Raw genomic sequence first — 27,690 nt, 5'->3', positions numbered from 1 at the left:
CAGTGTCATGCTGTAAAAGGACAATCAGGGAGCTGTAAAGAGGGATATAGCCTTTGAGGTACAAGAAGTAACTAACCTTCAGTTCTGCTGAGAAATAGTAAGACCTCTTTCCAGTACTGGGCGTAACATCTTAAGATGTTGACCAGATGGAGAGTCCAAAGGCAAACAAGTATCATCAGATGCTTTGAATATATGGTGGTAGAACACTGGAACTGGTTGCCCAGAGAGGTGGTAGATGCCCCATCCCTGGAAACATTCAAGGCCAGGTTGGATGAGGCTCTGAGCAACCTGATCTGGTTGAAGATGTCCCTGCTCCTTGCGGGGGGGGGTCAGACTAGATGGCCTTTAAAGGTCCCTTCCAACCCAAACTATTCTATGATTCTATATGACAAGATGTGTGTGTGTGTGAGAGAGAGAGAGAGAGAGGAGAATACAAGACTCTGTGTGTGTGTGTGTTTGTTAGTAATTTTCAGATAGATAAAAGGGTTTTTTAGAGTGGAAAGAAATAATATGTTCTTTGTGTCCGTTGTGGAGACAAGAAGTCGTCACTGTGACCTGTGACTGCACTATTCATATTGGACACTAGGAAAGCATTTCTGAAGGTGAGGATAGTAATCAGGGTGCTTTCCACACATCAAGCAATATTTGAAAGTGTTCAATCTTCCACTGGAGAGCAGAATTTGGCCACTTGAAAATCTTTCTGTTTGTAAATGCATTTCAAGACATTGGATAGCAATCTGAGTAATTTTTCTAGATTGCTCTGACAAAGGTGCAGGAACCTCATCTGACTTCTAGCAAGTGCTCTTAGTATTTTCACTGTCACCAGTTCAGGAGAAAAGAATAAGGAAGGCACAGAGGAGACATGCATGTACCAAAGAATAAGCTGTTCTATGTTGTTAAAATGATGCCAATGGCAAAAGAAGGAGCACATGCAGGATGATAGTTCTGGGTCATCATAATCCAGTGCTATCACAATTTAAAGTGATGTGCCTTGTCACAAGGCAGAGGGTAGAAAAAAAAAGATGAAAGAGCATCTCAGCTACAGCTGGTAGGATTTCCTATATTCTCATTTTGAATATGCCCAAAGCAATACTTTTGGAAATCTCTTTTGTGTTGAATGCTGCCATCCCCCTCTCTCTATTTCTCATCAGACATTTGGTCTTTGAACAAGTTTAAATTTGGTTAAAAGTAGAAAGTTTCAATGCAAGCTTTTGGTTCTGACAGTTCATAATTTTCCATTTAAAATCCACCTTAGCAAAAAATTCTGAACCAGTTCCTACTCCAGCGCTATCAGGGGAGGAAATAGGAATGCACGGTAATTGGAAGCAGTCTCTAGCAGTTACAGTGCTGAAAAAAACATCTCTGAGTTGTACTTCAGGCCTACATTCCCCTTGGGCTGCTTGCTTGTAGTGGTGTCAAGGTGCAAAAAACTACATCAGTACAAAAAAATATTCCGTGTGCATACGAGCATCACAAAATGCTGGGGGGTAAATTGACTGAATTATATATGTTGCTCTTCTGGGAATGCAGAGTAAGTTTTGCTGCAAGTTACGTGTCGCTGTAGTTACATGCTACACCTTTAGGAAATAAAAGCCTTGAGGGAGGACACAGCTGATGTAATCATTATTTTGTTTGTTGTTTCAGCTAAATTGCTCTGTCTTGTTACATATATATATTAATGCTCATCTTGTTGTCATCAGATGCTTATTGGGATCTGAGACAGACTGGTGCAGACAACTGAAGTGAATTGCAAGCTTTAACATCAGGCTGCGTCTTGACCTGGCGCTAAAGGATGAATCCATCACTTTTAATTTAAAATAACATGCTGGAACTTGGTCAAAATTATTGCCAATATAAACAGATTGAATGGCTGATGGATCACTTGCCAATAACCAATGAAAGACACCTTAGTGTTTTTCCTTAGTTTCAGATCGTCTTTCTTGATTAAAGCTGGTGACTATAGGGATAAAAGGACATCTGAAATATTGTACTTGATAGATGTTCTGATGAAATGTGTTCCCCAAAGGCTTGAATTCTACTCTTTTCCATAAGAACTGTGACTCCTTAGGAGGGTTCACCGATTTTAGGAGAAATTGGAAGATGCCTGCTCTTGTTACACTGATGATGGAAGAGAACTGGAAACAGTACCAGTCATCCCAGCTTACAGCTCAGCATTTTAAGGAAATTTGAGTTTGGTGCCCATTTGCCTTAAACAATCATCCACAAATGAAACACAGGAGCTGCTTAAGAAGAAGCATAGACATCTGTGTCATGGAGGAGGAGTTCACAGCCAGATGCAGTAACCGAGTATCTTCCCCTGGGGCAGGTCACCCTCGCTGAGAATCCAATCCCTACAGCTGCCATTGCTGGGTTGGTTTTGTACTATCTGTGGAGGTCTAAGATTCAAAGCTACAGTGCGTCACACTTTGGGAACGTTTCTTCTAGCCTGAAAATTACAGTCTGCACCATTAAAAAAGAAATCAGAATACTAATCTTTCATTGCCTCAGACTCATTTTGTCCTTAAGGATGGGAAGACTATTTGCATATGCGTTGATTAAACGGAATGCATTTGTTGTTTCAGATGCATTCATAGTGAATTTTTATAATTTAATCTAGGCTGTGCAAGGTCCTGGGGGGAAGCAACCAAGTGCAATATGTATCTGCATCATTAAAAATAATTGAAGTCTGATGACAGCTGGAAAATAACCGTATAAGTGATCTCGAGATGTTCCATATTTATTCCCTGGTAATGATAAATTGTTGGTTTGCTGAGTTTACAAGTCACAAGGTAGGTTTTTAACACGTCAGCCTTTAGTCTGGGCTCTGTAAGTCAGGTAAATTGAGCAGACACCTGCCTAACATTTAGTCCTTGTTACCACAAATTCAAGCTTCTCACGTCCATTTGTTCATTTAATCCCCAAAGTCCCCTTAGGGTAGGTAAATATTATCTTTGTATTAGTGATGAAGAACTGAAGTGTGTGGCAGGCTGAAGGTAACTTTACAGAAAGCAGCTTTAAAGAAAGGACTTGTAGACAATCTGCAAGTCTTAACCTCTGAAGTTAGCTGAATATTTTTGATGTTATTCTAGGTGATTTCTTCATTGATAAACTGTCTGTGTCTGAATTGACCATATCTTCTGGAACTGAGCATGGTTTGTTATCCTTAGGTACATACGGAGTTAACAAGTACAATGCCAAAGTGCCATTTTTATATTAAAAAAGAATTCCAAGTAGAATTGTGTTAAAACACCACCCTGTTGTGATATTTGGGGAATATGACAGGGGTTAATGGCTGAAAAGATTATAGGCTTATCGATCACACATAATCCCTAAATGTTTTTTTGAAATGTACGTAGGCATCACTTAATTTGCTGTTGGAAAACAATCGCGTATGAGCAGGAAAGTAACAGCTATTGGAGAGCTCAGAGCACTATTACATGGCAGCTGAGAGAGGAAAGTATAAGAGGTCTCTTTCCCATGCAAATATTCTTGTGACTAAATTCTAGTTACTTTCTGAAGTGTAGTGGCAGCTTATAGAAGAAAGGCCATATTGGAAAAGGAAAAGTTATATTATTAAGGAACAAGATGTAAAAATGAAATTACCACTTTCTTACTTTGTTTAATATGTACTTTTCCCTGATCCTCAGTGTAATTAAGCTGTCGGTACGGCTATTAAAAAAAATGTATAAAATTTAGCTGCTAAACTTTTAATCAGTTTCTGTACTCTCATGGTCTTTCATTCTGATGTAAGACAAAGTCAAGGTATGAACCAGATAAAGCCAAATGGAAATATAGGTATGATGTAGTAGAATTATCCCAGGATTTTTACATAAATTGTCCGATAGGATAGCTCTGCAGTACTGTTTTCTGCATGGACTGTTTTCCTGGAAAAAAGAGTGATTAAGCCTTGTGCAGCAAGACCAAGACTTTACAGTCATTTGGAGGTGGATAAATAAAGAGCTTGAAGACCAAGGTCAAGACTGTGTCTCGATCCTCTCAACAGCTAAACTCTAGGATCTGATCAGAAAAATAATTCACAAGAATTGGCTGTCCTAAATATGATGTTTTGGTAATTCTCTGAATGCCACCGCTACTTTGGTTAATTATAGGGAGAGAGAGTGATAAAAATCTGGTAAACCCATCAGATTCTTCAGTAAATGCAATTGTTAGTGTGAAATACAGAAGGTCTTGTCATGGACAAGACTCTTTAGGCTACAAAACCAGAATAAACGCACGGTGTATATCCCAGTGATCTTGCAGGTAACACAGCTGTGATGTTGGCCCACTAAATGATCATTGGGGAAAAAATTGGAAAGCATTGATTTATGTGTAAGCAAGAGTACTACCCGGAATTTTATTTACCTCAGGAACCCTTTAGTCATTCCTTATTCAATCAAATGCTAGAAAACACGCTTTTGCTCTCCTGTCAAGGTAACTTCTCAAAATATCAAGAGAATTGCATACGTATGAGTCTCCAGGAAAGCCTTTGAGGGAAGGATACTAATGTTCTTGTTCTTGAATAGCCTCATATTGCCACAAGGTATTAGTGATATTGCCATTTTTCTTTCCTTGCTACGGAGTTTTGTGGGCATTGCTCATCTCCAGGCTTTCATCAGCCTTTAATTTGCATTCACCACCTTGAAATGCTCTAATTATTGCAACAGACTCGTGTGGCAGGGACCTGACAAGGGTCACTCAGGTTAGGATTGCGTTTGCTGTGGGGCTGGCACATGGGAGGTGGGACAGCAAAGGAATTGTTACAGCTAATCCCTCTGGTCAGTTGAAATGCTTGAGCTGGTTATGCTGGATTTTGGGCAATTTTGTGAAGCTCCATTCTTGGACCAGCATGTGGGATTGTGCCTTGAACATAATGGTAATACACAATTGTTGTGCTTTATTGCATTTCCTTCATGTTGCCATGGAGTCTACTGGGTATTAGTATTTCTTAATAAATGAACTTAATTTAATTTGTAGCTTAAGAAATCCAGAGCCTGTGTATTAAGAACTTATTTCTTTCTATGTCTTCTCTCCTTTAGAAAGGTAGTGTTCAGGAGGGCGAGAAAAGTGACAAAGGGAAATACTTCAAGGGGTAACTCTTAAATTCTGAAATTTAAATTCTGAAACTCTTAAATTCTGACATACAAGAAAGCTTGCTTCCTGCTTAGGAACAAATGCATTTTCTGTTAGCAGTGGGAAATACTCTTAACCACGTATCAGACAAAAACATGGATGTATAAAAACTAAGTCAAATCTCTTCAAATGAACTCACAGTCAGGGCAGCACGATTGAAATGATGATCTGCTATGTAATAGATTTTTTTTCAGTTTTCAGGTTTTCATTCCTTATCTGTAATCCACAAGGTTGAGACTCAGTTAGCATATACTGACATCAAGTTCATTGTCCCACTGAAACAGGGGCTGTTAAGGCCAAGCACTGTGTTTGTGTGGTTGGTATGTGACTCAGTGTGGATGCAGCCAAAATATAGGAAACAATAATAATAAGTACTTTCTGGATTTGAATTTTTCTTCTTGACAATCTTTTAGTAGTAACATAGCAGGATTTAATCATAGTCAATTGCAGGTCTTAATTAAACGCTAGTAAGCACTTATTACCGTGATAGTGGAATGGAAATAACTACCTGAGATTTAAGGGCTATTTAGATGAGTAACTGCTTCTGAAAAAAAGCATAAAACTTTTCTTATTTGTCCCTGAGATTAAAATTGGAAAGACCTTAAGAAGTGCATGGCAGACGTTTTCCTTTTGGAGATCTTGCTTTTGTTGTAGATTGGCTTCATTTTTTTTTAGTTAATAATGTTTGTGAAGTTGTGTGTTCAGCTACAGGGATATTTTGTGTAGTTTGTGGATTGCATGTTCAAAATAAAAATGTATGCAAACAAAAAAAAATTTAAAGTAGATCACTAATAATTTGTGCATGCAAATAATCCATCACTTTAATTGCATATGCAGATTAAAAATCCTTATTTGAAAACAAGCCTCTTCATATTCAGTTTATATTTGTAGCAAAGCCTATTGAGACATACAATAGTGTTATGATAATTAACAATGGAAAAAGCCTAAGAAGTCTTGAAGTTTGATTTAGATAAGTACGAGAAATGTGGATGTTTATCCATCCTATGCATATCTCTTGAGTTTTCTTGCAAAATTTCTGGTTGTTTAGGCCTTGAGGGAAGCTAAACATGTAATTGTAATTCTACATTTAGTTCCCACTAGACTCCACAAGAGCAGAGAAAAATGAGAAGAAAATTACTCATTCATTTTTGAGTTTCCTCACAGAAGGGCAGATTAAGTTGAAGTTTTTTTCTGTCTACTTTCCTCATTATAGTGGTAGCTACAAAGTTGGAAGAGTTCTATGCTTTTGACTTATTACTGAAGTAATTAATATCTGGATCATGTGAATCTTTTAGGTCTCTTTTTTTTTGGTGCAAATTGCATGAATCTTCAGAGTTTTCTTATTCTAATCTATGATGTTAGGAAGCTTAATGATGGATGCCTTGGAGACCTGTGCTACTAATTATGCTCTGAATTTTTTCTCAGACCATCTGGCTCTTTGTGGTAAGTTAGGAACTTGATCCCCAGCATCAAACATTACCAACTCAACTGTAATGAAATAAGAAGCTGCTTACTGCAGGACATGAAAAAGCTGCTCTTAGCACTGTTCGTGTGACGATGCTAAGCAGGTTTGGAGCCGGAACGCTGCTGAACATGCCAGTTTCTTTGTTAAGATATCGTAATCAATCCCATTGCAATGTTTTCTAAATGCTAGAATTCTGCCGAACATCTGGCTGGGAAGTTGCCCTCGGCAGCTGGAGCACGTGACTGTCAAGCTGAAGCATGAGCTGGGTGTTACAGCTGTGATGAACTTCCAGACTGAATGGGACATTGTTCAGAATTCCTGGGGCTGCAACCGCTACCCGGAACCCATGAGCCCCGAAATCCTCATGAGACTGTATAAAGAAGAAGGTCTTGCTTATGTCTGGATGCCAACCCCAGACATGAGCACTGAAGGTAATTCTCGGACCACTCTTGCAGCTAAATTGATAGTAACAAATCCTTTGAGTTACTATTCTGTCTTTCATGACTGTTTTTTTTTTTTTCTGTTTAAATTTTGTGTAAAAATATAGCTAACGCACAAGGTGTAATTTCTGTGTATGTATTATCTCTAAGAAATTGCTCATATTTTCCTGTAGGCGGAGAGGCCGTCTAAAGTACTTTGTGTCTGGAAGTATATGTGTATTTGAGTTTAAAGCCATCCGACATTGTTATCTACTTGACTGTTTTTCCTTTCAGCTTGAATTCAGCTGTATAATGAAAATATGCTGTGTAGGTGGAAGACTGCAAGCTTGCACAGCAGGACAGCTTGCCATCCTTGCTGGTTGAAAATGGAGAGACAGTGCTCTATGCCCATCTCTGCTATTCTCTTCCCCTAAAAAATAATTTTTCTTTAACTATAGTATCCCAGTCTGATACTGGAATAAATGATCTCGACAGAGTAATTTATATAATTATTTGCAATTAATTTAGAATACCCATAGCACCTCATGTCGTAACATAAATTATTATTTTTAATTCCTCAGTTGGAATTCTCATTTCAAAATCTTACTTCCAACCAGTGGGTTAGAAAGTGTGCATGTTTTGGAGTGAATAGCCTACCAGGAGAGTTCTTTTAATGGGGTGAAATACTGCTGCCACAGAAAGAGATCTGTCGTATCAGTAATAGGACATCAGGGTAGAAAAGAGACCTTAAAGTAGATTTGAAAGGGCATAATGTCAGTGCTCGCCTGTTCTATGAGGAAAAGTTAGGCTCTGATGTTTGCAGCTTCAGTTCCCTGGGTAACAGGGAGAAAGGCATCTGGAAATATGGTGTAGTCATCCCTTTGGGAGTGAGAAAGGCTGCTCTGTGGTGTTTAACCATCTGCTTGGTACACAATTAAATCATAACAGTATTAAGTTGTACAGGAAAATACTCTTCTGCTCTCCCTCCCTCCCTTATTATTGACATAATGGCCTTCATTATAATGTTTTGGAAAGCAGCAGTATGTAAGTAGCTTCACAAACCTCTGATCCTAGAAAACATCGCACTTCAGGCCTGCTAACTTTAACGCTATGTACTGTTTGATGTAATTTGCTGCTTTATCTCAGTCCCTGAGAAAATTAACATGCCACACAGGTTCAGTGTTAATTAGAATGTATATTTAGAGAAGACTTGGGGCATTTTACAGATTTTGTGTGATCTGAACCTATGTTGCCAGAAGAAGCAAAGCTTAGGGTTAGAAGGTCATTTGGGGAAAAAAAAAAAAAGAAAAAAAACAAAATATGTCAGGCTTGCCATTGTGATTCATGGTGCATCAGGCTGTAAAGACATTATCTCAACTGTGAACCTACCTTTCCCAAATGCAAATGAACATGCCTTGTTTTTAACCTTAGGAAGAATACAGATGTTGCCACAAGCTGTCTGCCTCCTGCATGGGCTACTGGAGAACGGACACACTGTCTACGTTCATTGCAACGCTGGCGTTGGGAGGTCTACAGCCGCTGTCAGTGGCTGGCTGAAGTACGTGATGGGATGGAGCCTGCGGAAAGTGCAGTACTTTTTGACTTCCCGCAGACCAGCTGTCTACATTGATGAGGAAGCCCTGATCCGTGCTGAAGATGATTTCTACCAGAAATTTGGGCGTCTTCGTTCCTCATGCAAAGTACAAGAGTAGAAAAGCAGAAGAGGAAAAGGAAAGTGAAGAGGAATCCTTACTTTTGAACCCCAAGGACTTAGAGGTCATGAGTCAGACGCCTGCCTCTTCTCTTCAGATTATAAGCTTGTCGTAAAAGTTGTGAGAATTTTGTTTAAAAAGTGCCTTTGAGGGTTTTTTACTTGTTTTCTTTAAGCTGATGTGATTCATATTTTGAAGCCTTTTGCTGCAAGTATGAGACCTAGAAACTCTGCAAAGGGAAACTTAAGATTTTCTTTTAACTACTTGCCTACAGGAACTGAGGTTTTAGAGTAGACACTAAATAAGATGTGATGTGAAATAGAGTTGGCAATATTTCAGTGACAAGAAAGAGAAGACATTCTCAGAAAAACAGATACAAAGTTTGACTTTGAGCATTAAGGCTCAGGATGGAGCTGATCATTGTCAAAGCTGCTCAGTTATTTTGGGTGGAGTGTACGTTATTGAGTGTTTAGTAGTAATTTTGTAGACAAATTGCATTAATGAGAAAAATCAGAAGGAAACTGATTTTTCGACTTAGTTTCTTAAACAAAAAGGTAACGTCTAACGCAGTGAACTAAGTTTACTCTCTTTGCCTCTCTAGTTAGTATTAAATATTATGAGGTCCAGCTGTATTTTTTTATGGCGGTGAGGTTATGCTGGAATGTGGCATGGAGAGAGGAAACAGCTCCACGTACTGCAGTCTTACTCTGTTGCAGGGAAGAACTACTATTTATTACATTATCCTAGGCTGTGAGATCTCTAAGCCGAAGACACATTTTGTTCTTCTGGTCTATGCAGTGCTGTACGGTGGGCTCCCTAGGTGCCAATTCAATCTAAGCAGTAACTCCTAGGTAAAAACAGGACGTATAGGAACTGTGTGATAAGACTGATTGACACCACAGCCCCTGTGTTGTTGACCTAGATGAATTTCTTCTCTATAGTGAAAGTCTCTCCTTCTTGCACAAGCAATGTGTGGATGTTCACAATTCTAGATTTTAGCCAAGTGAAGCGAATACATTCCTGTATAGGAGCAAAGAGCAACTCTGAAGAGGGTTTCTCAGGACTTAGCCTCAGTAGGCTAATGCTGGCTTTGTGGATGATCCCTCATGTTGTCCAGGGCTGCTTAGTCCCTTAGCTAAACTAAGCAGTGGCACCAACAGCTTCAAGCCCTGCTCAGGTAAAACCAATTTGCTGTGGGTTGAGTCCAAGAGAGAAGGGAGAGAAAGCATTTCCTAAGGGACAGAGAATTAAGGATGCATAAACATCAAGAAACCTAATTTCTATAGGTTTGTTCTTCAGTGAAATCTAATTTTTTCCAGCCAACTTGTCCTTCTAAAGACCCAGTCAGGGCCAGAGCAGTTTAGCTGATATAGGTTGATTATCTGAATGCTTAACTGAGACTATTAGATATGAAGCTGTTTATGGAGAATGTCCAGAATATGTTTTATCATATACTTCAATCGTCTTCAAAAGGAAAAAATATTTATTTAAGTTATTCTATATGTGTGAGTTTGATTATGACTTTGTTTCTGATTTTTTGCTTTGAAATAACACTGCCTGTTTAGAAAATGGATGAGAAAAGTTCTCTGTTAAATAAAAACATAATGACAATTACAGTAGCCCATTTTGTTGTATGTCTTTGGCTCCCAATTTCATGAATAGCAAAAAGAGTCATGACTGGTATTAGTATATAGGGGTGGGACCACCCACTTAATGGTAACCACCCATTTCTTGCCTGCTATGCTATGTCAGTTTTGATAGGCTGTTAGAAGGAAATCTCAAAAAAAAAAAAAAAAAAACAGCATAGCAAAGATGTGTGGGTGATATGGCACCTCTGGTACCTCTAAAGACCAAAAAAGGGGTTGTTTCTCCTAGCCTGATGTGTAGAGCAGAGGGAGTGTGTCCATGCTGCTGTCTGGCTGTTGGGGTCTTGTGCGAATGTGCAGAGCTACAGCTGAGCATCCAGGAGCACCCAGGAGTTACCTAGTTTTGACTGAGTTTAAAGTCAAAATTATGAAGTTTTGCCGCTGTGTGCTTCTCAAAATCAAGTGCTGAGAAGAGGAGGATGGCATAAGAAGTAGAGAGTAGAACTCAAGTGAGTTTTAAATTTCTGTTGAGATGTATTTAAAACCCCACGGTTGAAGTCTGTCTCCAAGCATCCTTGACAGACCTTTCCATCAGGTGCAACTTGTAATATATGTTGGGACAAGTGCTTGTGGTTTTGGTCCTTCTTTCACAGCTAACTATATTTCTTTTTTAGGGCTCTTGGGACTGAGCAGAGTGTAACATGGCACAAACAAGTAGGTGTATGACTAAGTAAGTATAGCCATGCTCTATCAGCTGTTAGAATCATAAAATCATAGAATGGTTAGGGTTGGAAGGGACCTTCAAAGATCATCTAGTCCAACCCCCCCGCAAGGAGCAGGGACATGCCTAACTGTTGCCTAATTCTGTTTTATTCACCATGGAAGCAAACTGGTGCTTCATTTGTACCACAGGAATTCAAACACTACAGTAGCCACACACACAGGGAAGCCTTAGCAGGGCACTGCTAGTTCATTGTGTATTGTCATTTCAGTTTGATTGTCTGCTGCACTGCTGGGGGACTACATCATATACAGATTGCATTAACCGATGAACTACATGAAAACAACTTGCCAGCATCGTGTTAACAAAGAATGCAAAGAGATCCCATGGCTTGCAGTCCCTTTGTACCTATTTGTAGCATACTTTTTTCCTCATTGCCACCTTCCTGCCTTCCTCATTGAAAACCACCCTGTTGAGTAACATTCATTTGAAGATCTGTCTGTTGAATGCCACTAGGAATTTAAATGCTAAAGAGATCATTGCAAGAGGCTACAGCAACAGAAAAAAATACAGTTTCTCCAATTGTGTAATTACATGATAAATCTGCATCTGGAGATTAGCTATTAGAATTCCAATTTGTAGTATGTTCTTATGCTGATGGGATTATTAGCTCTTTCAATTTGGATGAAAGGATGAAGACAGTCTGTTTTTTATATACTTGTATATTTCCTTGCTACTTTAGTCATAAAAGTGCTATGAAATTTAGAGAACAACAACTCCTGTGGAAAGAATTAGAAACACATAAACAGTAACGGTTATTTTAAAGTGGGCCCAAGAAGCCAAGCTAATACATACATAATAAGGGGAGCCACGTAGAAATATTTTCATAACTTATCACTGAAAAGTGTCTGTTGGGAAAATTTTTTTTTTTTTGCTGGTATGAGCATCTGTTTTCTCTGCCCTGTTACAGCCAAGTTTTTACTTCTGTTAAATTAAAGAACAAAGTAGAATTTACTACGTGGAATTGAACCATTTATAACTCTGGATAATTGGAGTATCTGAACGCCATTATTAGGCCAAACAGTGGCATACATGCTTTCTCAGGGCTATGTGCATGAAGGAGCTAGGCAATCCTACCTCTTATGAATGGTTTTGTAACAAACACAGACCCTTGAGGAATGGGTTGGGCTTTGAGTGGAATAGTTTCATCAGTTTTTTCCCTTTTGACATCAGAAAAGTACTAATGAGAATCTTCTGTGTGACATTTTTAGGTAGACGATGCAGCCTGGTGAAAGGAGAGTGGGCTGGCTGGCATGACTGTTGAATAACTTCTTTTCTCCCTTACTCCTTACTTGTTATTTCCCACTTTGAACTTTGGTCCCTTTGGCACTGGTCTGCTCTAGTTGCTTAGTTTGTAAGTTTTGGGTCTTCCTTTCTGTTTGTGCAGCATCCCAGCACGGTGGAGCTCTGGATGTGGTTGGCACTGCAGGTTTTGTATCAGGTTGTTTTCCGGGGGAGTTGAAAAGTCTCACAAGTGGCCACTGAACTGTATGTGCTGCACAAAGACGTGCAAAACAGTGTGTCTGCTCTGGAGTGGAATGAAAATTTGAGACAGGCAGCCAAGACCCCTTGGGCAAAGATGAAGGGAAAAGACAGGCTGTAGGTTGTGCAGGAGCAGGTAATAAAATCCTTACTTAAAACAAGAATGCAGAAAGTCTGACTTACTCCATTATCAACTATCATGGCCTTTTTGAGTTCTGATTTATAAACTCCACTGACTACTCATCTGTAATTGAGAAAAAAAAGGTTGATTTGAAGTAGTCAGACATTTGCCGTAGCTGTATTACCTTGCTGCTTCTTTTATTCTTCATCATTAAATTGCAGTGAGTGGTTTCAAACCAATGCTAGAGTTAAAAAAAATGAATAATATGATTCTTAAAAAAAAATACACTGGAACTGTGTAACAGGAAACTGTGAAAAAATATTTAGAGGCAAAATAACTACTGCAAAAGCATATATTTGGCAAGCAAGCCTTGCCTTCTTGAAGGATAGTGAACATCAGGCTGCCCTGAGCTAAAATGGAATTGGATTAATGTAGCAGAGGACAGGATGTAGATGACTGTCTCCACCTCTAACTGTTTACATTCTCAGGGGTAAATCAACACCTCTGCAGTTATTGCCTTAAAAATATTCTGCTGGAAAAATTTTCCACATGTATGTAGCTTAAAGGGAAAGGGGCTGCTCTGAGGGAGCAGATTTTGAAATGGTGGAAGTATGAAAGAACTAATCCTTTTTCTGTTGCTCAGTGATACAATGACCTCACCAACAGCAAGACCAAACCATATGACTTCATAATTGATCTTCTTCCTAAATTAACAGAGGAAAGCAAATTTTTCAAGGGTAACAACGTTGCTGTCTATTCGCATAATTGCATAGTTGTGATATAAGCAACCGAAATACATGTTGTTGGCCCTTCAGTTATGCTAACAGTGACTCCATAGGGTGTTCATCCTGAATCAGACATGTTTTCCTCTTGTGTTGCCCTTTCACCCCAAGATGTTTCTTTCCAGTCTTGACAAGTTTATAAATGGTTTTGTGACTAAGAATTTCCATATTTTTAAAGATAAGTAATGTGTATTTTATTGAACGTTGTTTAGGAATCAAAGCATGTCTGGGGATAAAGAAATAAGAACTGTTATACCCTGTAAAACAAGGATGATGACACTGTGAACCTTACCTTATTCAATGTTTTTGTGCTTAAACATGTCTTATTTGGGGATTGAATTTATAAAGATTGCAAGATAATGTCTGTGATTTGATAATTACTTCAATGCTGATGTTATATTTACATTAAGGAAAATAGAAGGCCTGTTTATTCATGAGCTGGTAAAATATTAAATGATATCTCAGTCTTGATTTAGATTATGTGAGGAAAAAGCATAAAACAGCTGCCAAGACAAAATTTATAATGCTGGGCAGGTTTCTATGGTCTTTACTTAATGTCATTATAACAAAATTTGTTTTGCGGTAATGCGGTTTCAGCAGGGAAATAATTAACAGTCAGGCCATTATCCAAGGGTAGCAGCCATGTTCAAGTTGGGCAGCCAGCCCGAAGTCACTGCAACAAATCAAATGCTGAAAATGAATCCAATCTCCAAAAATTCAATAAAATACATAAACGCAGAGGTTAAGAAATGAATATAAAGATTGTATTTAGAGAAAGGCAAAAATATATAAAACATAATCCTAGCTAATGTCAAAGGGAGAAATATTTTGGAGTGGGATAGCAAACACCACAACTCATTTTAAAACATAATCAATGTCTTAGATAAAAGTATAGCTGGTATTTAAAGTTCGCTAGCCAGTTAAAGGGATACCGCCAAGCCTTTTAGGCTTAAAATGGAGTCACAATATTTATCTGTATAAAGAAAGAAATGTGGAAGGGTAAGCTCTCAAGAATATAGACCGATTTTATACCTTCTTTTGGGCAACTAACTCATGGAGTGTACTTAAGCAGGTGAAGCTTTATGAGTGCAAAAGTGGTTGCTGGTGCATTGTGGTTTGGCAGTGAAATAAATCCCTTGCGTAGAGATGTGTTGTTCTGAAATAGGATCGATCAGGCTGTGCTTCAGAGCTCATGGGAAGGGCACCTCTTAAAATAAGCCTAAATGATAGCTCTAAGTGGAAGGCTAAACAAACTTATGTCTTGATGGAGTCTTCCTCTTCACATGTGTCTTGCTGAAACACAAAAGCCTCTTAGGGGTCTTTTGCTCCACAGCACCTGTGCCTAAAGCCAGAGCACCAGAATGGGAAATAGTGAGTAGCAGTGGTCCTGACCTCGGTTAGTTAGTTGTTAAATGACATTGCTCGCATCATCACCGAGTTTGGGAGAGCTGGCCAAATTCAGAGGAAGGCTGCCCCTCTGAGGCACAGGCATGAGAGAGCTAAAGTTCACCTTTCAGAACCAAGATGGCCCAGTGGGATCCGGCCCAGAGAAGGGCAGACTGGAAAACAAACAGAAGGTCCTGCACCCAGTGCTGCCTATGACTCGGGAGGTGAAATGGGTTATTTAATCTCTTTAACTTGAGTTATTCTGTTCCTTAACACAACCCCAGTACTCTATTGGTAATTGGATGGGACAACTGCTGTTCTCAGTGCCTCCACCCACAGTGGCTGTGTGGGCCCCTCTGAGCACTTGTTCAGATGCTATAGGAACTGCTTTGCCACTCCATGTTCATATGGTCTGGATGATTGACTTAAATTTCTCAGGAAGTTACTTGTCCAAGTCCCCAATATACTTTCCTGGCATGTGTGTGAGTATTACACTTTGATGGCAGTCACAGGCAACACACAGTCTAGCAATAAGAACCAGGACTTTAATCTGACCTTCTTCCCAACTCAGATGTCTTACTCAACTGGAAATAAAGATGTGTGAACAGATGCTGTCATCTTCAGTCAGACTCACTGTAGTTTTCTTGGTGCTTTATACGGCACTCGCCATCCAAGTGCCCTCTTCCAAGAGTAACAAAAGCGGTCATGATAGAGTGTTCTCAGCACCACTGAAAATCTCATTTGTGATGTGGTTTTAGGTTTGGTTTTTTAAAAATTTAATTAATTTAAATACTCAGCTGTGGGCAACTAAAATAGAAAATGCTGCTCTGAATTTTTAATGTCTTCCACTCTTCCTAAATGGTAAAATAAATCCATAATTCTGCAGTAATTTTCATTCAGAGGACTACAAAATATTTTATAGGCAATAACTAGATATCCTAGACCACCACAGAAAGATTTAGAAGCAGGAGTAGTGGTCTGCTGAGATGATGCAGAGCAAATGGCCTTCCATCCTGTGGTCTCACGTCACGTACAAAGAAACAGAGGAGAAAGCGAGGGCTTGTGATGCAGGCTGAGGACAGTGAGGGGAGGTAGCCTGGGGCAGAGCTGTGTGAACCCAGAGCAGCTGGGAAATGGCCAGAAACCTGGGGAAAGGCTCAGAGATGAGGTGTGAGCAGGGCTTGCTGCCTCGGGGCAGCGGTGTGACCACCGCAGTCAAATCATCGCTCTTATCTCAATGCACTTGAAAAAATCTCATTCAGCACTTAGCAGACACAAGCACAGGGACTGAAATAATGTGGCATTGAGACACAAATACATCTCAGCACCCAGCGATCACCAAAAGCACACAATATCCACAGGAACAGCAAAGCCTGGCAAGCTATTTAACAAAATTTGCCAAGTTCATTATTTTTGAGAGGAAAAAATTTGATTAGGTCTCTCTTGATTGCAGGGAACATGACTTGAGTACACTTTGGAAAATGCTGACCTCTGTCATTCGTGTATTTCTGCTTATGGAACTGAAATCAATAACTTAATTTTAGCTGTAAATATGGTTTTATTTTGCTTTCCTGAATAGCAGTAATTTCAAGATCTCCTTCAGTGGCACCTTGATTTGAAAAGAAAAAAAACAAACCCCCAAAGAATCATACAAGAAATCGATATTAATGATATGTATCTAGGGTATTTTCTGTGCTTTTAATGATGATCATCTTGGTTTGTGGGAGTATTACTGAGCTTAGAATGTGCAGTGGTTGTCTTTTTATTCAACTGCTGTCTCATATTCCAGACTAAAACGTATGCTTGGGTAGTACAGAAAATATAAAAAAATAGCTAGGTTTGAAACTGTTTCTGAAACTGTTATGTTTTTGTGCTGCTGTGAAGATCCAGATGTTAAAATCTGTGTTAGAAACCCCACACCTGTAAAACAAACCTTGGTGAGAAATGCAACAGTTCCCAGAATGTTTATTCTGCTGTTATCTGCTTTTCATTTGACAAGGCAGGAGAGAAAACTATTTGGATAAAGTTGTTAAAGTCAAACAGAAGACATGCTTACGCACATCAACATACCTTTCCTCCCACAGCAGTGGGTTCGGGCAGATGATCTGCTGATTCTCCTTCTGTGCTCTGAGAGGTTCTACTCAGGGGACATCTCCTTTAGATAGAGACTGATCAAACAAAGCACTTGCTGCCTATGGAGATTTAAGTACGAGAATAGTCCTGGGGATTTCACATTGAAAAATTTACGCTTAGTGCCTAAGTGCTTTGCTGCATTCTCCACCTTGATTTTTGATGAGACGAGTTCTAAATTCGTATATCGCTGCAACCAGAATGCCCCCAGCAAATGCCATGAGTTGTGAGCCCTTAGAAAAGGATAAGGACAGTTGCTTGTTGCATGACTCTGTGATTCAAACAAGCTGTGTGAGGCGGTAGAGTGAAATAATTTCATTTTTCAAGGGAATGTGTGATAATAGGTGTTGGAACTTCAATACAAATACAGTATCTGAAAACTGTGTTGTCCATGCCAGCAGTTTTCTGAGCATCTGTGTTCACGTGCCACATACCTGTCTGGAAAATAAATAAAATTGAGAGAAGGCCTACCAAAGATCTGAGTTTTCAGGACTGCAAATGAAAATAATGTATATGTACGTGTCAGATACCTAATGGCTGGAAACACAAATGAGCTCTGCAGTGTCTTGGGGAGAGCCTGCAGCTTTTAGCAGTGTTGTGTTATGTATGGATGTGATTTTCTCTAGTCTGTACATATTTACTCTTCTACTTTTCTGCTTGCATTCTGCTTCTGTTTCTCTCCCATTTGAAACAGACTCAAATTCTACAGAAATTTTGAGGAAAATTCTTTCACTTGTGAGATTTTTGTTCTCGATGGGCTTCCTTACACATTTTTGGTAACTGCTTGTTCCAGACTTGCCAAATACTAGAGCGTTACTCTATGTACTTTAATGCCACAGATCCTTCTTTTCACCTGTTCCTTCATAGTTCCTGAACCCAGTAAGGAAGTGGCAGAAGTCCAAGGACCTCTGTTTGACAGCGGAGCTTCAGCAGAGAAGTGGGTGGCTAAACAAGAGCAGTTGCTGAGAACAGCTGCTTGAGTTTGCTTTGATTTATACTTGGTGTCTCCCATGGGCTTGTAAGAGTAATATTTCTTTTCTAATTCCTGGGGTGATCCCAAACATACCTTGTTTGCTCAGCTCATAACCATGAGTTGCATCCTGGGGATATCCTGGAAACAGAATCTGAGACTTAGTCTTGGCTTCTGTGTTTCTGAAGCGAGGCTGATAATGGTGTTCTCCACCACAAAGTGGTTCTCTTGCGGGAGGTCGCACTGAGGGTTCACCCAGCCCAACACCTTGGGACTGGGACAGTGGCGTGGAGCAGAAGCCAAGGGCAGAGTTAGACCAGGGCGAACGGAGGGTACGATGCTGCCCCTAGCCTCTGACCATTTGTAGCTCAAGCAATTTCCAGAGCTGGTGTAATTTCTCTGTTTAGTAATCTGTGATGTATCTCTGTTCGAGTGCTTACTCTGTCTGTCTTCTGTGGGCGTACGCTTCAAGCATTCACAGTGGCCTCTGGCAAAAAACTCCACAAGTCTGCTACACACTGGAGGAAAATCCACATTATTTTGTTTGTTTTGCAATGCATTTCACAGCCCCTAGTTTTTGTACTGGAAGAGTCAGAGTGTAATTAATTTTTTCTCCACCTCCTCCATCAGAGAAGCGTGTGCTCTGTTAAGCACACACATAACAGAATATTAAGTGCTTGATGAAATCCAGTGGGAATAAATGAAGCCTTAGCCCAAGCCTAAACTCAAGCTCATCTGCAAATGCTTTGCTGAGCATGAGGGCTCCAACAGCATTGCTGCAGAGCTAAACTCATTTTGTTCTGTTTTAAAGTGGGACTCCCTGCTCTGAGCCTTTGTTTAGGTGTAGACATTTAAAATGTCACTTCTAAACCTCTGCTTTCCTTGAGACAATTTTTCCCCTCTATCCCTGTTTGTTATCTGCTGCCTCAAAAACTTTCTGGTTTATTGAGGTTTTAAATAAAGTGGGCATGTCATGCCCACATAGCATCCGTTCCTTTAACTCTTGCTTTCCTCTGATTTCCTTTTGTTCATTGCCCCAGGTCAGAGGCCACCAGCATGATGACAGAAGTGAGGACCTGCACTCATCTGGCTATCTCTCAGGGGCTGCAAGATACAAAAATTGTGCAGGCACCAAATGGCACTTCTGAATGATTAAACAACCAAGTGAGAGCAATCATTACATTAGCATTGCTATGTGGCTCCTCTGATGTTTGCACTACTCTAATTATTTTATTTATAAAAATCCAGATGCATATATCCATAGATAAAAGACCTAGAAGTAATGGCGGATAACTTAAAGCAATGAGAGTCCTCATGTCTGTGCCCAAGCATGTTTCTGAATAATGCCTCCTAAAGTCCTTGTCCCAGTCTGCATCCCTTTCCCCAGAGCTTTATTTCTGGGTCTGTGACCTGCAGCAGTTGTAATATCCCTGCTACAGAGCAGGCAGCACGAAGTTTCTTAACAAGCTTGTTTTATTACTGGCTAAAAACTGAATCAAACTATGTAAGTATGAGGGGCCAGATGAGGCTATACTGTTAGGTGTCTCAGACCCCATGTGCCACCTGCACGCTGACTGAGGAGTCACCTGGAGATACCCAAAAGAAAATCAGAGGGCGGAGGCAAATCTGACACCTGCCCCTGGTTTGGGAGAACTTCAGGTAAGCACTTCTGCCTGCCTGGGACACGAGGCGTAGCATCATCCCTGGAGGAGACACTTCTCCCCTGTAATGAAGTTGCTGACTCACCCTTGTCTTTCAGGGTGGTGAGGAGGGGAGGACAGCTGTAGTTCTCATTGTGATTATCCAGGGCTTTAAACACTGGCCTAGGAAATGAGACCCTAAGTTCAATTCACTCCTTAGCCCAAAATGTGCCAAGACCATGTTTCCCAGAATGTGGTCCTAGATGCTGAGCTGTGTAGCATATGAAGGTATTTTATGTAGAAGAGCCTTAACAAGCCAGAAACGCCCAGGAGAGTGGGAAGGACACCATCAGGCTCCTTGTCAACTACGAGTGTCCTGGTCCCCAGATCTGACCATCAACGTCTCTGTTGTGCTTTTCATCTCTGTGGCCCAACGAAACTTCAAATCTGTTCTGCATGCTGGCATGGCTCTGGCATAATGCTGGGGCTGGGGGGAGTGGGTGACTTGATCCTGCCATCTTGCAGCCTAGCCTCGACCTTATTGGTAAAGCAACTTGCAGATTTTATACTTATTTCCAAAGAAAACGTTCTTATGAGTAGGCTATTATGCCAAAGATACCACAATAATCTCTGGTATTCAAGAAGAAGCGAGAGAAGTGGTGGCATATGCTTGCATCAGCATTTAAGATACCCACAGTGATGTTTATGTTCTGAAGCTGAAGCTCTCGAGTGTCTACAGTGCGGTAAATCCCGTTCCTGGTGGCTGATGTACACAAGGTGTGGAAGTGCTCTGTGCTGGCACCCCAGAACCAAAGGGGGTTTTGGATCTCAGCTCCTTCTGAGGCTGTCATCTGTCATGAGAGGCAAAAAAAAGTGTGTCTGCAATCTCTGTTTTATTCAATAACTTGCAAGCATTTGCTAGAATGAACAAGGTGAAGAAAAGGTATATCGTAGTGGAGGAGAGGGAAGGTTAGGTGCTGCCTTGCCAAATATTTCCTTTCTTCCTCTTCTTAGCCTATATATGATACTCAAATACTGCCAGCAAAAGCTATAGTCTAGAATGGAGAAACATTATAGATTTGTAATGTAAAGAATTTCATTTTACTGTTGTCTTTTCTTCTTTTCTCCAAATGACCAAACCATTGAAATAAAGATTTAAGGGGGAAAACTATATCTTTAGTTGCACAGCAGTCACAGAAAACACCAGTTTACTGGTGGTTTTCTCAAAATGTTGACTTTGGGGGAAAGAAGGGAAGGGAAAGGGCATGTGCCTTTGCAGCCATTCCCGCACTCCTCCTCTGCCACCCTCAAACAGCTTGTGCCGCAGTGGGGGAATTCTGAACCAGGCTGAAGTCCCTCAGGACATAGATTCATGAAAAACAGGACAAGCAAAATCATGACCTGAAAGTGGATGTCAAGGTGAGGGATGATTTTTTTTTTTTTTTTGGTTGCTATGGGAGTTGGTTGCAATTTGGGAGAGCTCCGTTGTGCGCAGACGGATGGTGCCCTCCTGGTGGGAATTGCCCATGTGCTGGAGCAGCAGGTTTGAGGGCAGCTTCCCAGGAAAGACCGGCGCCTCACCTCAGAGCTATAAATGATCTTTAAATACCCTGGGACCAAGCTGGTGAGTGCCTGCTGCCGTGGCGTTCTGGGTGCTGGCGGTCTGGACTCCTCGCCTGGGACACCTCTTCCCCTTGGAGAGAAAAACTGTGAAGTCAGTGTAGGGAGCCCCTTGCATGGCATGCCCTTGTACCCGCCCATGGGGGTTGGCATCAGGGAGGGTTTATAGAAATGTCAGCTGTTGCAGCCTGGCACAAAACCAGAGACAGACTAACACTTAAAAAAAAACCACACAAGCCTTCTTAGGTGAGCAAAGTTTTCAGAGTCGTCACAAAATGCATTTGGGATATCGTGATGGAATCCTGGTCAGCCTCCTGCCAGCGCATTTTGGAGGGCTGCAGAGGGCCCAGACCTCTCACCCGCCCACCGTTCAACCTGCTGCCTGTCTGGGCAGACAGGCAAAGAGAAACGCAAAGAACAGTTGCTATTTAATTTTATAAAAATGGGAATGCTGGAGAAACCAGCTTGGAAAGGAAATGAGAGACCTGGAAATAGAGGCAAAGCACACCAGGAGAAGAAACTATGCAAACACCCATGTGTGGTGTGGTTTAGCAACCAAAATGTTGTCAAAATGTTCCCGGCATCCCCAAGGAAATAGGGAAAAAAGGCTTTCCCTTTACAGATCCTGGTGTTTGTGGGATCCTAATAAAAATTTACCCTGGAAGTAGCCATATTGTAACTAGCAGATTTCCTTAAATTCAGCTGTATCCTCTTCTACTTCCCTCCAAGATATTCCTGAGGGAATAATGCATTCTCATGTCATAGCATTTCACATTATAACATCTGCAAGTTACTAGCAAAGGGAGGAAGGATCAACCTCCCCTGCAGTTTACCTCAAATCTCACATAATTTCTGTGATTAACTCTCTAAAGGAGAGATCTTGACAAGAGAGCCCACAGAGCTCGGATAACATTTTGCAGGGAAAAAAACTTTGCTGTGGAAAGGGCAAGTTCCTCAGAGATCTACCCAAATGCACCTTCGTCCTGATCTCACTTGATGGAGCAGACTGTGCCAGGGCTACGTGTCCCAGGGGCACCAGGTGGTGTGAGGGCAGGTTTCCTCCATCCTTGCTCGTCCTCTCTTCTTGGAGATTTCAGGTCGCAGATCTCAGCAGCAGAGGATTTATTTCCTTTGTTCCTTTTACCTCTCCAAAATTGGGTAAAACCATGTACTTGTAGAAACCCAGATTTCTTTGTGTGGTTGTCCTGGTTCTGACCAGGACAGAGTTAATTTTCACGTGAGCTGGGAGGGGAACTGGAGCTGGTGGCCCCTGTGGCTGGGGCACCCAGCTGAGACAAGTTACCCAAATTGGCCCAAGGGCTGTTCCATCCCCTGTGACACCACACTGTGTGTTGATGAGGAGGGGGCTTGAGGGGAGCCTCCTGCTACTTGGGAGGAAACTGGGCGTCAGGATCTGCTGTGAGTTTTTGTGCTGTATTTGTTTTCCATCTTTGCTTTGTTTTCTTCTGTTATTTCTCTTAAATGTATTTTTTTTTTTTTAATCTCAACCCATGAGTTTTGCCTTCTTGCCTTTACCAATTCCCCTCCCTGTCCTGCTGGAGGGTGGGGGCAGTGAGCGAGAGACTGCGTAGCTTGGTCCTGAGCGGGGCTAAACTGTGACAATGGTTTTGGGCAAGGGAAATTTTTTCAGTTCTCTGTATACAGAGCGGCCAGTGCAATGAGCTTCTTTTGCTGCTGGGGCTGGGTTGTGCGTCTGTAAAGTAGGTGTGGATGCTGGGAATGCAAATGCTGAGTGTATTTCAGGTGCATTTAGAAAAATGCAAGCAAGCCCCTGGTAACACAAAATATTCTGTTTCAGTCAATATTCGTCATGCTTGAATTGGTCATTCCTGGGCATACTGCCCTTTATCTGTATCATTTTGTAGTCAGTCCATAGAGGAACGTCAAGCTGGCTGACTGGAAATCTTTGCTGTAATATACACACAAAGGGCAGACCTGTAAACTCGTCAGGGGAGCAGATATTCACACAATTCATTGCCTCTGGCTTGGCTAGAACTGGCGAGGTGAAGGACTGCTTACTGCTGGGACTGGGGAATTCGTACCCTGCCACAGATGGCTGCTTTGCTCAGGATTGTAAAGACTAACACATGGAAACATAATGATATCTTGCTTTGTAGTTCAGGTTAAAAAATTTTATTGATCTCATAGGACTTAGCACTGCTTCAGATGTGCAACATCTGGCCTGTAAGAAATAGAAATGCATGCATGTGAAATAAATGCAGAATAAAAAGTGAGAAGTAAAGAGTAAAACTTTACCAAAAGTATCATGGATGTAAAAGTTGATCTACACATCAGCACCTTCTTTCTTTACTGACTAATACACAGAATGGGAAGTCATAGAATCATAGAATCATAGAATAGTTAGAGTTGGAAGGGACCTTCAACGGTCATCTAGTCCAACCCCCCTGCAAGAAGCAGGGACATCCCTGACTAGATCAGGTTGCTCAGAGCCTCATCCAGCCTGGCCTTGAACGTTTCCAGGGATGGGGCTTCCACCACCTCTCTGGGCAACCTGTTCCAGTGCTCTACAACTCTCATTGTAAAAAATTTTTTTCTCATATCTAATCTAAACCTACCTCCTTCTAATTTAAACCCATTACCCCTTGTTCTATCACAACAGGCCCTACCGAACAGCTTCTCCCCATCTTTCCTGTAGGCCCCCTTGAGGTATTGGAAGACAGCTATCAGGTCTCCCCGGAGCCTCCTCTTCTCCAGGCTGAACAGCCCCAACTCTCAGCCTGTCCTCATAGGAGAGGTGCTCCAGCCCTCTGATCATCTTTGTGGCCCTCCTCTGGACCCTTTCCAACTGGTCCATGTCTTTCTTGTGTTGGGGACTCCAGAACTGGATGCAGTACTCCAGGTGGGGTCTCACCAGGGCAGAGTAGAGGGGCAGAATCACCTCCCTCGACCTGCTGGCCACACTCCTCTTGATGCAGCCCAGGATGCGGTTGGCCTTCTGGGCCGCAAGGGCGCATTGCCCACTCATGTTGAACCTCTCGTCTACCAACACTCCCAGGTCTTTCTCCTCAGGGCTGCTCTCGATCCAATCCCCGCCCAGCCTGTATTTGTGCTTGGGATTGCCACGACCCAGATGCAGGACCTTGCACTTGGCCTGGTTGAACTTCATGAGGTTGGCACGGGCCCACCTCTCCAGCCTGTCAAGGTCCCTCTGGATGGCATCCCTCCCTTCCAGCGAGTCGACGGCACCACACAGCTTGGTGTCATCGGCGAACTTGCTGAGGGTGCACTCTATCCCAGTGTCCATGTTGCCGACAAAGATGTTGAGCAGGGCCGGGCCCAACACGGACCCCTGAGGGATGCCACTGGTGACCGGTCTCCACTTGGACATTGAGCCGTTGACCACCACTCTCTGAGTGCGGCCATCCAGCCAACTCCTTATCCACCGAGTGGTCCATCCATCGAACCCTTGCCCGTCCCTTGTCCACCGATGCTGTTACCCTGTCATAAAAGGCCACCAAATTGGTCAGGCACGATCTGCCCTTGGTGAAGCCATGTTGGCTGTCACCAACCACCTCCTTGCTCACCATGTGCCTTAGCATGGTTTCCAGGAGAATCTGCTCCATGACCTTGCCAGGCACGGAGGTGAGGCTGACCGGCCTGTAGTTACCCGGGTCTTCCTTACTCCCCTTTTTAAAAATGGGGGTTATGTTCCCTCTCTTCCAGTCATCGGGGACCTCACCAGAAGAACTGTCGTACCAGCATTCGTATTGTTTTATTAGAGTCATAGGATAGCTAGTGTTGGAAGGGACCTTTAAAGGCCATCTAGTCCAACCCCCTGGCAAGGAGCAGGGACATCTCCAACCAGATCAGGTTGCTCAGCCCTGTCCAACCTGGCCTTGAATGTTTCCAGGGATGGGGCATCCACCACCTCTCTGGTCAACCTGTGCCAGTGTTCCGCCACCCTCATTGTAAAAAATCCTTTCCTTACATCTAGTCTGAATCTACCTCCTTTTATTTTAAAACCATTACCCCTTGTCCTGTCACAACAGACCCTGTTAAAAAGTCTGTCCCCATCCTTTCTATAAGCTTGCTTTAGGTACTGGAAGGCTGCTGTAAGGTCTCCCCAGAGCCTTCTCTTCTCCAGGTTGAACAGCCCCTACTCTCAGCCTGTCCTCATAGGAGAGGTGCTCCAGCCCTCTGATCATCTTTGAGGCCCTCCTCTAGACTCGCTCCAACAGGTCCATGTCCTTCTTATGCTGGGGGCTCTAGAGCTGGACTGAGTACTCCAGTATGCAGTTCCCTCAGGACCCATGGATGCATCTCATCAGGTCCCATGGACTTGTGCACCTTCAGGTTCCTTAGGTGATCCTGAACTTGCTCTTCTGCTACAGTGGGTAGTTCTCCGTTCTCCCAGTACCTGCTTTTGCCTTCTGTGACTTGGGTGATGTGGCTAGAGCCCTCACTGGTGAAGACTGAAGCAAAAAAGTCATTGGATACCTCAGCCTTCTCCATGTTCTTGGGTAACCAGGTCTCCTGTTTACTTCTGGAGAGGGCCCACATTTTCTCTGTTTTTCTTTTTATCTGTGACATAACTACAGAAGCTTTTCTTGTTGTCGTTGATGTCCCTGACCAGATTTAATTCTCTCAGGGCTTTAGTCTTCCTGACCTGATCCCTGGGTGCTTGGACAATCTCTCTGTAATCTTCCCAGGCTACCTGTCCTTGCTTCCACTCTTTGTAGGCTTCCCTTTTGTTTTTCAGTTGGTCCAGGAACTCCTTCTTCATCCATGCAGGCCTCCTGGTGTTTTTGCTTGACTTTCTTTTCAGTGGGATGCATTGCACCTGAGCACCTGAGGAGGGAGGTGCTCATTCAATATCAACCAACTTTCCTGTGCCCCTTTTCCCTCCAGGGCTTTATCCCATGGCACTTTACCCAGCAGATCCCTGAGGAGGCCAAAGTCTGCTCTCCTGAAGTCCAGGATAGAGAGCTTCCTGCATGCCCTTCTTGCTGCCCTAAAGATCTTGAACTCCACTATCTCATGGTCGCTGCAGCCAAGGCTCCCCTTGAGGTCCATGTTCCCCACCGGCCCCCCTTAAAGTGACTTCCAAATTAACTTGACTTCATCTTTGCCTCTCCTCTTTCCTTCCCTTCTCAACTGTTCCCTTGTGATGTATTTATTGAATTTTTAAGTCACTGCAGTTTCTATTGGTCTTTAAGAAAAAAAAAATGTGCAGCACCCACATATGGTTTTGAACAGCCTGACTCACAGGGCTTCATTTTTTAAGGATATAAGTGACAGTTTTAAAGAGTTTCACTTGTGGGGTTGTTGAAGGTTTTCTTTTTTTTTCCCTACCTTTGCAAGAAAATTCCTCTTTTCATGTTTTTAAAATGGAATTTTCATTTCTATTGCTTGAGGAAAATGAAACTAAGCACCAGGGAAGGTGACTTTCCTCATTCAGGTTAGATTTGTACTGTTTCTCATTTAAAAAAAAAACCTAAAAAAGGATTAAAAAGATGAAGTACTTGACAGTGCACCCATATCAATCTTCCCAGATCCTAATTTTTAGGAGGATCAGGGGTTTCTAAGTTAGTCTTTCATCAGTCTATCAGGACATTATTTTCCCTTATAAACTGTAAGTTCTGTTTGCATTTCCAAAGAACTGACAGCACTTCACCTTCTATCCATCTGGTCTGCCTTCACCTTTTATTGAAGTACAGCCGCCACAGTCTCAGGAGCACAAATTGGAAATGTGTTTAATTGTGTATAACAACGCTGACCCACAGGGAAGGACAGAAGCAAAGCAGAATCCAGCAGAAACAACAGGGAATCTTCAGATAAAAGTATAGCTAAAAATGAATAGCCAACTAATATAATTTTCTGAAAATAAATCTCACTTCATCTCATCCCTTACAATTAGGCTTAAAAGAGGTATTACAGGTATCATATGGAAGGTATCTGGTCTACCTGTCACACCTTATAGCTATTATTTGGATCAAAACCCACTAATTTCTAGTTGCTTCTGAATTTGCTTAGGTAGGATATGCTTTCTGAGGTGCTCATGTCCTTGCAGAAAATTAGTGGGTACTGATGGAGCTCAGGTCATATGCCCATCCCGCCAAAACACAGGTTCCCTAGATAGCCCAAGTCAGGAATGTCAAATGAATGCTTGCTCCTGAAAATTTTGACCGTAACAGCAGTACCCTGCTAGTGCATGATGGACACATGCCAGAAAATTGGTCAGGATTGTAACAGCCTATTCTGGCTAGTAAGACAGTTCAGGACCCAAGATAATCACAGGCAGTTAGGGGTTATAGCTGCCATAAATGATGACACTTCTAATGGCATAATAGCAACTGTATTCTGAGACTTTAATTCAGCAACTAGATGGTGAGTGATATAATTTTGTGTAGCTTCTGCATTGCTTTCTGCACAAAAACAGTGCAGCAAGCACAACAGCCCAGAACGTGCCTTCGATGTGCTTGCT

The 27,690-nt window shown here is 41.9% G+C and overlaps 1 protein-coding gene across 1 annotated transcript in view; it reads left to right on the top strand.

Moving 5' to 3' along the window:
• Nucleotides 1–10,345, top strand: part of EPM2A (EPM2A glucan phosphatase, laforin) — a 41,291-nt gene extending 30,946 nt beyond the window's left edge. The window contains exons 3-4 of the mRNA XM_086744728.1: nt 6,785–7,026; nt 8,446–10,345. Coding sequence (XP_086600854.1) covers nt 6,785–7,026; nt 8,446–8,726 — 523 coding nt within the window. The 3' untranslated portion in view covers nt 8,727–10,345. The remainder of the gene's footprint in view (nt 1–6,784; nt 7,027–8,445) is intronic.
• The last annotated feature ends 17,345 nt before the right edge of the window (nt 10,346–27,690 follow it).

Source organism: Chlamydotis macqueenii, chromosome 3, assembly GCF_036417535.1.
Source record: "Chlamydotis macqueenii isolate bChlMac1 chromosome 3, bChlMac1.mat, whole genome shotgun sequence".
Classification (NCBI taxonomy): Eukaryota; Metazoa; Chordata; class Aves; order Otidiformes; family Otididae; genus Chlamydotis; species Chlamydotis macqueenii.
This window is presented reverse-complemented; position numbering and strand designations above follow the sequence as displayed.